The 13,094-nt window shown below is 43.6% G+C and overlaps 1 protein-coding gene across 1 annotated transcript in view; it reads right to left on the bottom strand.

The window, feature by feature from the left end:
- Positions 1 to 13,094, bottom strand: part of LOC119181804 (neprilysin-1-like) — a 36,852-nt gene that overhangs the window by 10,230 nt on the left and 13,528 nt on the right. Inside the window, exons 6-15 of the mRNA XM_075875297.1 lie at positions 12,224 to 12,421; positions 8,709 to 8,795; positions 8,461 to 8,594; positions 8,162 to 8,387; positions 5,477 to 5,575; positions 4,672 to 4,749; positions 4,474 to 4,586; positions 4,166 to 4,224; positions 3,703 to 3,754; positions 1,782 to 1,849 (exon numbers count right to left, since the gene is read on the bottom strand). Of these exons, the coding sequence (XP_075731412.1) occupies positions 1,782 to 1,849; positions 3,703 to 3,754; positions 4,166 to 4,224; positions 4,474 to 4,586; positions 4,672 to 4,749; positions 5,477 to 5,575; positions 8,162 to 8,387; positions 8,461 to 8,594; positions 8,709 to 8,795; positions 12,224 to 12,421 (1,114 nt within the window). The remainder of the gene's footprint in view (positions 1 to 1,781; positions 1,850 to 3,702; positions 3,755 to 4,165; positions 4,225 to 4,473; positions 4,587 to 4,671; positions 4,750 to 5,476; positions 5,576 to 8,161; positions 8,388 to 8,460; positions 8,595 to 8,708; positions 8,796 to 12,223; positions 12,422 to 13,094) is intronic.

The following is a 13,094-nucleotide window of genomic DNA, read 5'->3' as shown; positions in this document are numbered from 1 at the left end:
CTTTGCACAATTTGGACGGCGATTTTTCAACAACATTCTGGATTATTTGATGAAAAAAGGTTCAATAAAAAAGCTATCTCGCGCTGTCACGCTTCCCCAACCTATACAGTACAGAACAAGAAGTCTATCGAACACCGCAACTACTGCGATTTCAAAAAGGGCAGCTGAGGCACTTGTAAGTCGACCCATATAAAGCGGCATCTATATATACCAGCACGATGGTGCGACTTTGTGTATGCCTGCTCAGAGCCAAAAAAGAAAAAAAATCACTGTGTAATATCTACGCGAAACTGATCGTTAGGTTGTTTGGTTTTACAAAGACCATAGGGCTGCTCATCTAACAGCACGTGATACATACATACGTGTCATGGCAAAACGAACTGTAAGCTTTTGCAACACACTGAGTAGCTTGTGCGAACGTAGACAGGAACGCATGGAAGGTGAGGGTGGTGAACCGTCAACGCAGGACAACGGATGTGTTGATATTTCCCAGGTTGAACTGTCTTTCCAAGCATAGAATCGGTTAGAGTACGATGCTTGCGAAATGACCAGTGTTATATGCTTTTTGGTACGTTAAACCCCACATATCAATCAATCAGTGTTATATGCTTCAGAACCGCGCAGGATAGGCGAACTTGCTTTACACAGTTACAGAAATGGCGTCACAATAATCATGCATTAGTTTCGTCGTTGTACCATAGTCAATGAATACACTCGACGAGGCTGGGCTCAGCCCACCTCACTAATGTTTCTATTTCACACTCTCAAACAACCTGACGTTAAGCTGATTCCTACATTTACCAGGACCCACACATTGTTCTTGCTCGTTTTTTTTTTCCTTATTTGTGGTTGCTTCAGGTTCCTGCCCACCTTCGATCATTGCACTTTATTCATTGATTCATAGATATTACTACGCACAAGTCAGTTTACTACATCCATGTTTCTTCCTTTCTCTCTAAAGCTTCGCTTTCCGTACATCTCTTTTAAGGGAAGTGTATACTTTATATTTTTATTCTTAGACTGCCTGCTACCATAAATCGTTAGCGCAATGAAAAGTAGCACCTAATATAGCATAAACAATGGCACAAGAATCGAGCAGGTCACGTAGGCGAGAGAGTACCTCCCACACAAACACGTCTTCGTCATCATGTCATCGTTGTCATTCTGTTATCGCCAGCCATGCTATCTGGTGTAGCGTTTAGGGAGCTAGAATAAGGAGAAGCACACGTTCTTGATGTTGAGCAAATCAACGAGATAGAGTAGCGAGTGGCACGTCACCTACTCAGTCTACTTTCGCAGTGTCGTGATGGCAGTTCGTATTTGCATTGGCTCAGGTGGTTTCTTCACAATCGTTCATTGAATTGCTCATGCATTTGAAGCACCAGATTCCTCGCCATTTCTCGATTAAATTGCGTGTATGAAGCACTTGCAAATGATCGCTGAAAAGGTGCATTCCATACAAAAACTAATGTTTTAAAAGGGTATAAACAGGGCTGAGATGTGTGATGCATCACACATGTCTGAGAATTCGATCACGCATGAATATGTGGGGTGGGAATCACAATCGGAAAGACTGGCAGGACATTGCGCTGCAGCGCCAAGTACTGTCAGTCCTTCTTGTCCCGTGAATTGCAGTGGAGAAGAGTACATCAGTATTTTGTTTCTCATTCACGCAGTAAGAATGTCCTATCCCATAAGCGCGGAGGACGTACTTACCCGGCATGAACTGGTCGCGGTGACAGCTGTAGTAGCAATGTAATGTCTACGTTCATAGCACCCACCTTGGTTGTCAAATCCGTGTGTCATTTCGTGTCCAATGACTGTGCCAATCGCACCGTAGTTGACAGACCTGCCAAAAAAAAAATTACATCTAAGAAAGGCCTTAGCATTCGTACAAAACCCAAGGAAAAACGGTTAAGCAGCCGTTTAATGTTTCCTAAAGGGGTGGTCCCTTAAAATTTCGATGCCCTACCAAGGCTGCTGTGGCTTTCTTCAGTATGCAAGGACACTCTGCACGAAAGGTAGGACACAGCAAAGGCTCCTAGTGCGTATTAATTCACATCCAAATTGTACCTAAACGCTCATTCTCCCGATCGAGTCCCATCGCTAACGCGCCAACAGTGACGTAGCTCTATACAAAGGGCAACGAACGTTGTAGTGAGGTCACACCAGACCTGTAGTGACGTGAGGGACGTCCGTACCTCTGCTTAGCATATACCGGCAGAGCGTCGGTCACAACATCCCTCGCGGACGATCCAGTTAACTATGGCACCTCTCGGCGCGTTTGTTTTGTTGTTGTTGTTGTTGTTGTTGTCGTCGTCCTATTTTGCTGGCATACTTGTGTGGCACGTGCGAGCGAGAGCATACTATACTCGGCACTTGCTTATACCAGGCTTGGGTGGTGAAACCTACCAACACTGCCACGTCACAGCCCGATTGGGCGCCCAGAAACCGAAACCGAAGATGAACCACATGAAATAGGCGATAATTTATTTCTGCGATAATAAATTAATCTTGGTGCGTGTATCGATCATGCTTCCCATGGAAGCTTTAAGAAACGCTTGCAGCAAGGAACGCGCAAGCCACAAATTTGGTGGCACAACCCCTTTAACATACCTCAACATTCTTTTTTTTTCCCACATGCAATATCGCTATGCAATAAATTACCGGAAGTAGTAGGGATCTATACTACAATAGAGTCATGCGTTCACCTTTTAAGCAACCTTTTCTCTGACACGTAAAATTTCGTTTATACTGTGTAGCAATTAAGGCAGTTGCTTCTTGCGTTTGATATTCATTTGATGCATTGCATGTAATTTATCTTATGTATTAAATTGTAGTTTGCGCATGTTTTATCACTGTTATAATACTGTATGCTAAAAACTGCAAATCACTTTTCCTTGTTGTTGATTGTAATCATATTTATCACCTATGTGGAGCTTTTTATTTTTCTCTCGAAATGGGCCATATTCAAAACCGAGACTACATCAGATAATGCCGTATTGGCACATACATACGCTCATCTTTCATTTAAAACAGTATGTTTTAATCACTTACTAATAATTATTTCTCATTACTGTTTCAAAGGAAAGTTGAGAGTATGTACATGCCAACAGAGCCTTATTTGAGCTAGTTTCGGTTTGGATTTGGCTCATTCAAAAAAAAAACTGTGCTCGATTATGTCGCCGACAGTTTTAATTACTGTTGATATTGTTTATGTATAATGATGTTGCCACTCCTGCTTTGGCCCGACTAAGGACTTCAGTATCTGCAAACAAATGGAGAAAAAAAAACGGGAATCCACTGACACGTATGATGGTGATTGATCGATATGTGGGGTTTAACGTCCCGAAACCACCATATGACTATGAGAGGCGCCGCAGTGGAGGGCTCCGGAAATTTCGACCACCTGGGGCTCTTTAACGTGCACCCAAAATCTGAGCACACGGGCCTACAACATTTCCGCCTCCATCGGAGATGCAGCAGCCGGGACTCGATCCCGCGACCTGCGGATTAGCAGCCGAGTACCTTAGCCACTAGGCCACCGCGGTGGGGCACACGTATGACGGTGTCACTTGTATGACACATAGAGTGAGGCAGAAGGCGTACAGGAAAAGGCAAGAGACTAATTGGCGTGGCTACATCCCTAGGCTGCACCGTACACTGTAGAGCAGGCTGTAGGGACAAAGAGGATGTACGTACGGGGGTAGTCCGTGCTGGTAAAAGGAGTCTCTGAGTATTCCGGCTGGAAACACTGAAAGAAAGCCACTGTGTTACTACAATCACGCAGAACGCAATCGATCAGCCGAATAACGTATAATCGAAAAATCAATTGTCCAAACAACTGATGATCCTAATCGATATTGTTCTGCTGAGATGACATTCACCAGCTCATGAAAGAGTGAATACGTGGCTTTTAATCATCGCAACAAGAGTAAGCTATGCTTCCAAGGTCGTTCCACACTGTGCTTTGCAAGTTGCGTTTAGGTGCTATAAAACATGCCTTATACGTCGAATCAGTCAATACTACTCCATTGTGTAACTGAATATTTTTGGCGTCGCATCAGCCTCTTTAGATCTTATGGGCCTGCAGAGTACTGGCTACCCGTTCCTGAATATTTTAAATAAATATGCACGTATTGACAACTGACGTCAATTTACTTACCCATTTCGTTTGTCGTGGGGCTGTAGAAGGCATTTACCACCGTAGGGAAGGTTATCCAGCTGTAAAAGTAATGCACAAAGTTTTACCAACAACAAAAAAATCTCGCAACTCATTTCTCGCATAGTACGAGATGATTTGCATTCAGATATTAGTCTCGTTTCGATTAGAATTGTTAGCGTTGACATTGTCGCAAAACTATTGAAACCTTTCTGAACGAAGAACTTCGGCAACCTCCGCAAAAGTGCGAAAGTTGTTGGTAGATACGGCAACAGAAATTGTTTTCGAGGAATGCATTTATAAATACGTGCCTGTTTTTCTTGTCTGGTTTCTTCCTAAGTAATTGCAGCGTCTTGATGGCAGCATTGTCTTGAAAGATTAGTACAATTTTAAAGAATGGTGTGCTTATGTTGAATGACTGGACCTTCAATGAAGGAAAGTAAATTGGGATTTTACTGGATTGGAATTATCAGCCCTATGCCACCTTAGTATAACTGGCCTATACTTACGTATTGAAAATTGTTTTCCATAACGGTATCATTGAGAATCCATGTTGGAAATCCAATCTTGTGCATCATTTTGTCAACCTGAGTTAAAGAAAGGAGAAAGTAACAGACGAACTTCTTTATATATATATATATATATATATATACCAGTGGGCAGGAACCGAACCTTTGTTCGAAGGTCGCAGGTTCGGCTCCTGCCCACGGCAAGTTATCTTTTCACTAACTTCTCTTTCTTCGCATTTACCTTACAATTCGGTCTAATAACTTCCCCTATACTTTTCTTGGCATTATTGCCTGTTAGATTTCAAATATATATATATATATATATATATATATATATATATATATATATATATATATATATATATATATATATATAATATTCAATGCATAGTAATTAAGCATGCTACAAGCCTTCTGCCATATATATTAGTGTAAATGCTGTGTAGAAAGCGCACAGCGGTTGTATTGACGCAGGTTTTAGCTAGAGTAAACTCACTGACCAACACAGTCACGCACCAGCCTGCTCATACGGAACGAACTATCAAGGATCTGAACGGCTATTCATTATGGTCAAGCGTTGACACAACGTCGAATCCGACTTCACAATACCGTATAGCAAAGGTAAAGAAAAAAAAAATGTGTATATATGGAACAAAAGCACTCTACTAAACTTGCTTTTTTGTCAACTAGAACGACATTGTAAGTGAAACAGTACGATTGGTTCAGTCTTCGAGAGAGTAAATGACAGGTATTAATGGCAACTGCTGAGATAAGGGGAACCAATTAATTGATTGTAACGGGGCACCTTTTTGAGTGCTGTTCGTTTTGTTTCGCCGGTCATCCACGGTCTTGAAGAGAGCGACTCCTTGAAGGTCGTGGTTATATTTTTTATCATCGCTTCCACCTGAGACGATGTAGAACGAAAGAGAAAAACATCGAGAGTCGTTAAATACATATAATATAAAGCGTAGAAACTGGCAAATAACCGCTAGATGATGACACATCACCAATTTTTGCTGGTTCATACCGTGGCCGAATAACTACAAAAATGTTTTTTTTTCGCCCCATAAGCCTTAAGGCCGAACAACATGCAACGTTTTTGCCGGCGTTTTCTGGCTTTGTGTCTTTCGGCGTCGTGATATAAATGCCGCCAGAAAGCGCGACCAACCACAATTTAGGCCAGCGCCAGCCCAGCGTCGCACTTTGTGAGCAAAGGAAATGAACTTGAAACTTCGAAACACAGTGTACAGTGTTCTTCAGTGGACCCACAATAAATATTCCTGATTATAGGTTTTTGTGTCTAATATGCAGTTTTTTTTTGTGAGGGACACAAATCACAGTGCCGCCAGAAATGCAGTTTTTTTCATTTTATTTGTAGCGCCCACTATTGAGAATAAGAACCACAAACTCGTAATATATGGCCTCGTAGCCTGGAAGTTGTCGCACATCATTGAGGTCGCGTATTGCGCCAATACGCTCAGGCCTCCTAAGCCTACCGATGAACCCCGCGCGCCTGCTGTCGAAGTTTCTGAAGAAGAAGCTAATTCAAATACAAGCATCAGTGTAGAACTTGCGGGTTACGTGGGGCACGGCGACAACGTCATACATCCGAGGCGGGCAGTAGCCGTTTTGACAGCAGCGAGCGATCATGCTACACTTCTAGTACACTGTAACCATGCCGTTACGTGGCGGAAGTCGGTGCCAGCCGCGCGCTGATTGCTTCTCCGTCCCTCGAACAGCTTCCGGCGTCGACGCCGACGCCGAAGATGTCTGGACTGTCCTGTAGGGGACGTTTCCGGCGCCGTCACCGGTATAGCGTCGACGCCAAGTGACGCCGGCGACCGAAACGCCGCAAAAACGCCCGCAAAGAAAGCTGCCTACAGTTTGGCCTTTATTTATTTACGAGCAAACAGGCGATGCTGCGAAGCGCGTCTTATCAAGACCAACTACGGGCAGTCCAGAAGGTCCACGATGCCGCCACAAGGCTCGGCCTGACGGTACCGAATGTGGACACGGCCCGCCTTGGTCTGAAAAGACTGGGCTTCAGGACACAAATAAAGCTTTGTGAATGAATGAATGAACTCGGAGCCTGTTCGCTATTATAATAGTGTATCTCGATGCCAGAATAATAATTCAGGTACTCGCAAACTTTTTTCTGTATATCACTCTACCCGGGAGTTCGTACATACGCCGGGATACCACCTTTGTTCCTTCACCCGCACCCCCCCCCCCCCCCCTGCATACTGTGATGACCAGCTCAGAGCCGCAGGAGCATATAGCGTTGGCCGATCCCCGCCGGCGCGTGCAGTGGTGCGCGGCCAATGGAGTCCTGAACTATAAGAGCTCCGCTCTGCGAGCAAGATCGCTCATCTTTCCAACAACGAATGTTTTCATCTGTCTCCCTTGTTTTTCTCTAGTTCCTGCTGTCTTATATTCTGCATGCAACTGTGGAGTGGTGTTTTCCTACTTATCGGGCACATTAGGTAGTGCGTTTTGTCAATTACTCGTGTCAAATTAACAGTCTGTCACCTCACTTGTAAATATTGTTATCACGTTCGCTTACGCATTTAGTATGTATTGGTATTTTTTTGCTTTGAATGTTTTTTCATTTACCCTGTGAAATTTTCAACCCCATGCATTTCCCCATCCCTGGACGGAGTTACACACAGGCGCTAATAACCAGTTTTGCACGTAAAGAGTCTCTCTCTCTCTCTCTGAAACATTTACAGGGAGTAAGGAATGCCCAAGGATATCGTAGAGCTAAACCACTGACAGGGAACGTCGCAATAGTTTTTTCTCTGGTGTGCTATAGCGTATAGTTCGTCACATAACAAAGAACAGCAACATACCCCTATGCAATAATAAATAATCGGTTTCGTCGCACGATAACAACGTTGGCAAATCTTACGCGATAACAAATGATGAGTATTATTATGCGGTTAGAATCCTGACAGTAGTGTTATGCTGATATCTTGAGTTATCAACTATTGTAGATATTGTCAAACCTTACACTTCAATATCATCTTTTTTTTTGCATTCCCAGGTAGCACTTTCTGCCCTTCGCGAAGCCCTTCAGAAACGTATGCTTATCGCACAAGTTTCCCTTGTTCATCATATACTCGTCTCATTTGTTACTTTATGTATTTTTTCGGCTCGCGTCATCAAAGAAATCAATGTGTAGGCCATAATCAAACGGCTACTGCCGTTAGATTCTAAAAAAAAAGAAACCATGCGGACTGGAGCGAGTTACGAATGAAAATAGAGGGTAATGTCAGCGACCCTGGAATTTTGTAACCACTTTACTCCATCATGAAGCGCTGCTGTTACACTATTGACTAACACGTTACTTTGGGAGTTACGTAATACGTCCTCTATAGCACGCCTATCACGGAGCATGTTCCTGAAAAGTTTGTATTCTCGCCGTTCTGCGCATCATATAACAGTTACGGTGCTTCTGCAGTTAAGGGACACGTATCTAAATCGTACTCACGTCATTTTTCGCCGAGACGTTGAAGTTCTTCTCGACGTACATTCTGCCAATCACGAAAGGCATCGCACCGGTGACCTTCGCGAGGCAATACTCCCAATGCGGTTTTTCTTTTCGCACGCCGTACGCGATTTGCAGCAGATTCTGCCAAGCCTTCGAGAATGCCTTCGACGTCAGCAGTAGAAGCTTGAATATACGCCTCCAACCGGCAAGGTTATACATGTCCGTTCTGCACAGAATAATTATTAGTTCCCAGTAAACATGACTGGCATGCTCGAACGTTTTACGTGCAACGTACTTACAGGTCATATATGCAACCGAAAAAATCGTTGGCCTTTTTTATGTAGGACATCCCGAATATTGCGACTTCCTCGGTCTCATTCAGAGTTATGTTCGCCAGCGAAAACGTACGGTTTAAGCATGCCAAAGTCGGTATCTGAAGAAAAAATAAAACATCCTACATCAGCTTTCACAAAAAAGAACGCTGCGAACAGGGATGTAAAAAAAGTTCGCACATTATTTTAAAAGCAATAGCGAAGAACCGTCTTACGTTAGGCACTTGTTTCATGAGATCACCGATGCTGATTTTTCGGTATAGCGCATTGATGTCTCTTCTTTCATCTGGGTTCTCTGTCATCTAGAAAAAAAAATCTTGAGTAGTATCGGATGCTTCTTTCTTTAAAAATGTGGTTAAAGCTATAGTGTAATTGCACCAGAAAAGAACCTAGCGATAATTTAATATTATTTACTGCAATACATTTGCCATTAGTGATTGCACGCATTTTATACCTTTTCATAGCACTTATGCCGAGCAAACAAATGCTACTGTCTTCAACATCTGATAAGTTTGGCTTCAGAGAAGACAGAAACTCGTGGGAAATCGGAGAACATGCAGCGGTGGCATGATATGTCTTTGTCGGGGTGACTGACTGCATGTGTTGCTTTAGCATGAAGTGGGTGAGAGGGCCGAAGATGACGGCGTGCAAAGAGAGATGCCAGCATGTATCTTTTGTCGTTTGATGCCTTGACGAAAACGAGACCGCCTGTCTATAAGTTGGCTCCAGCGAAACTCTCTAATAAAAGATTTTTTTATGTAGCTGTAAACTATGTGTCTTGTGTTTTGTTCTATTTTAACTGGTTTACTGTGGAGAATTAGAGGTTTACAGGAAGTCACCTACTCCATTTGTTACAATTTAAGCAGCGATAAGAAAGTGGGTATCCCATACAGAAAGATCAACAATTAAGAAAAAATATATAGTGTGAACTGAAAAAAAAAGGGGGAAAAGGCAAATTGGAAGCTTTTATTTAAAAAAAAAATGGCAGCATGTCCACGGAGTGAATGATGGAGAGTGGGGCGAAGCATTCGTCCGTCCATTCGTTCTTGCTTCTGTCCGTCTGTGCGTCCGTCTGTGGGACCATCCATGCGTCCATCCGCCCATCCGTGCGTGCGTCTGTTCGTGCGTCCGTCTCTGCGTTCGTCCATGCATCCGCCCCTGCGTCCTTTCATGCGTCCATCCACGCATCTGTCTGTGTGTCCGTTCGTACATCTATTCAACACTCCAAGCACCACCATCTCGCATCTTTTTATCGTGTATTCCCCATTAGGGAGCCTTCACGTGCGGCCCCGCCGCGGTGGTCTAGTGGCTAAGGTACTCGGCTGCTGACCCGCAGGGCGCGGGTTCGAATCCCGGCTGCGGCGGCTGCATTTCCGATGGAGGCGGAAATGTTGTAGGCCCGTGTGCTCAGATTTGGGTGCACGTTAAAGAACCCCAGGTGGTCGAAATTTCCGGAGCCCTCCACTACGGCGTCTCTCATAATCATATAGTGGTTTTGGGACGTTAAACCCCACATATCAATCGAGCCGTCATGTGCGCGCGTCTCCGTGTTTTAGGGTGGAGGCAACTCCGATCATGGTTGCTTACAACTGGCTAAAACGGCCCCCATACTTGACGGGCCGCCATGTTGGTTCTCAGTGGTCGCTCATTTACATTGACGGCAGCGTGGGTTTGAACGAGAAGAGGGTTTTTTTTTGTATAGCAAGTGCCGAAAGCTGAAGGGTTGTTTTCTGAAGTTAGCCGTGGTTTGATAGAACAGGAAAAACATGTTTGTGACTCGAGTTTGTATAAAATGCTGTTAAAACAGTTCGTTTCTCCCACTTGGTAGACCCACCGCATTGGCGGAGTGAGGTTATTTAGGGAGCCTATATTTGCGAGGGGGAGAACTTCGATGTCACTATGAATGGACTTCAATGTGTGCGCGCCATTCATGAAGCGTATTCACCTTAGCACTGCAAATACCTCAAAGGCCTCTTAGTGCAAGGCTCGAAACCGTGCTGTTTATATGATGGAACTCGTACCGACCGGGAAGGCAGAACAAACAACCGGGTAGCTCGCGATGTTCTCTTTAAACCGAATAGCTCAGCTAGCCTGCTTCTCATACCCTAAACATTGCGTTTCTCCGTAATATAGTTTCTTACAGCAAGTTTAGTTCCTGCGAACGAATATGTACAATGACTGCTTAAAAAACTGATAGGCTGTAAGCATTGCCCGAAAAAGTAGGGCATTCAATCACATTACACTGCCCTCCCCCTATACCCACAAGCCTGTATATTAGGCTAGAAGAAAAGCAAAGGGGAACAACGAGGGACAAATCAAGTTTTTCCAGGTCAGATTTTATTGCAAACAGCATCCAAACGGCATCTGGCCTTGTGTCTTGTGTCATGGACGGACGCAGGAGCGGATGCATGGACGAACGCAGGGACGGACGCACAGATGGATGGGCGGACGCACGAACAAACGCACGCACGGACGGGCGAATGGACGCACGGGCACTGACGGACGCATGGACAGACGGAAGCAAGAAGGAATAAACAAACGGATGCTTCGCTCCACTCTCCATCATTCACTCCGTGGATATGCTGCCATTTTTTATTTGCCCCTCCCATCCTTCCCTGCTCAGCTTCCAGCGCTTTCGTCGGGACGAGACAATGTGATTGCAGCGTGCGACAAATCTTTGTAACTCCACTCTTACTGGACGGATTCTTAAAAATTTTGCATATTTCAATTTGTGAGGTAATACGCTTTTGCAGTGAATTGATTCCGTGGTTACCCAAGAAAGTGTTTCAGGGCCCCTTATAATGTTGACAAAAAAAAAAAAAGATTCCTTTGCCAGGTTATATCTTGTATGTACGCTGGCAAAGGAATTAACATTATTGAAACACAGTGAACATGAAAAAAAGCTTGATTTGCAGTACTGATATGAACGAAGCATTTAACATGCATTTTAAGACAAGTAACTATGTACGTTTCAATGACATAATGCAAAAAAAAACTAGGGAACAAGTGATACACTTGAAAATAGAGAAAAAATATGTACAATATGCTATATCAAAAAACGTAAAAATATAGCTTCAGGGGCTGTGTAAAAGAAATATGTGGTGTTGTATTGATTGATAAGGAACTCTTTATAAGTCTTTGAAAATTAGTCGAGAGTCATTGACTCTAACGGAGATGGCAGCGAATTCCACAGGTGATGCGCTGAAAGAAGTGGTTTGTTTAGCGTAGTTAGTTCTGATTTTCGGCTAGATGAAGTCTTTGTGTAAAGCAAATTTAGTGTTTTTAGGGCTATTATTATTACGAATGTTCTTTGTTCATCGATTTCGCAAATTAATTCTTGCGTTAGTTTAGTTCTGTGAAACCACCTGAAAGTGGTTAGCTCCTGGTAATATAATATTTTGGATATCCCCCCCCCCCCCTAGACATAAGGGTTGTGCATGGCCGTCCTTCATTCACGCCTTGTTTAGCTTCACCAGTAAAACGTTCAAAGCCAAGGAGTTTTCGCGTGTCGAGCAAGATTATTTTCGCCGAGAATAATATGCTGTTACTGCAACGGAGAGAAAAAAAGTTAAACGAAGATATGTTTAATGCCATACTGCATACGTTTACTGTACTAATGGACCCAAAACCATATATATGGCCTCCGTGATGGCGGACGCGCGGTGCCGTGCAGTCGCCATCTCGAAGGTCATGGAGCAGATAGGTGAAAACAAGTATAGTGAGTGCTTACCGAAGCGAGGCGTGCTTCGAGTACGAAGATTCTTTCTGCGATACTCCCAGCATCGTATTCAGTAGCATTTGGACTCAGAACAATTACAGCTGTGGTAATAAGAAACAGGTACGCGTCCACAATACGTCGATTGAAATCTGAAGCATTGGGGTTCAGGAGTGTCTGCCTGCCCAGGATAGGGAATGGCGCCTCATCTAACTGCAAAAAGAAAAACGAGTATCACAACAGGATCGATTTGTAGAGAGATTTCACTTTGAGAAAATTCTGGAGCTTGTCGACATTTAAAATGGGTTGCGGACAAATTCTGCTACAAGTGCTTTTCATAAAGATACGTCCGAACATTTTGAGTTCTGTGTAAGTTATAGTCTTATTCTCATTCGTGTGTCGAAATTTAGGACCTTTTTCAAGTTTACAAAAACGTCAAGATAGCTCCTCCGCGCTTTAATAGGTTTGGACAGCCTCCTCTATTCCTGGCAGCAACGCATAGATAAATTAAGATCTACTAAAAATTTATGGGTGTTCGTTATACTAGGGTTATAGGCCTGACCTGCAAGTTTTCATGCGGTACAAGAGGAATCACGATATCAACCTGCGCCTCATTAATGTCCTTTCTCAGCATCAGCATTCCCGAAATTAAGAAAGCAGGTTTGTATCTGCAGTCTTGCATCTGTATTCCTGTAGGTATAACACGATACTTGTCTTTTTTGCACAAATATTTCAGAAATACTCCACCACGACAAAGACGAGTTTTGTCAGTGTGAGTATTTGAGGCTTCCAGCGCATATATTCTGATATCTGAATCGCGGAACACTTTACTGAGTATTTGTGTTCAGGCCTGATTTGCAGTTACATTGGACTCGCGCAATATTGC

This window comes from Rhipicephalus microplus, chromosome 10 (genome assembly GCF_043290135.1).
Source record: "Rhipicephalus microplus isolate Deutch F79 chromosome 10, USDA_Rmic, whole genome shotgun sequence".
Lineage (NCBI taxonomy): Eukaryota > Metazoa > Arthropoda > Arachnida > Ixodida > Ixodidae > Rhipicephalus > Rhipicephalus microplus.
Note: the sequence above shows the minus strand (reverse complement) of the source record. Positions and strands in the feature narration are given on the sequence as shown.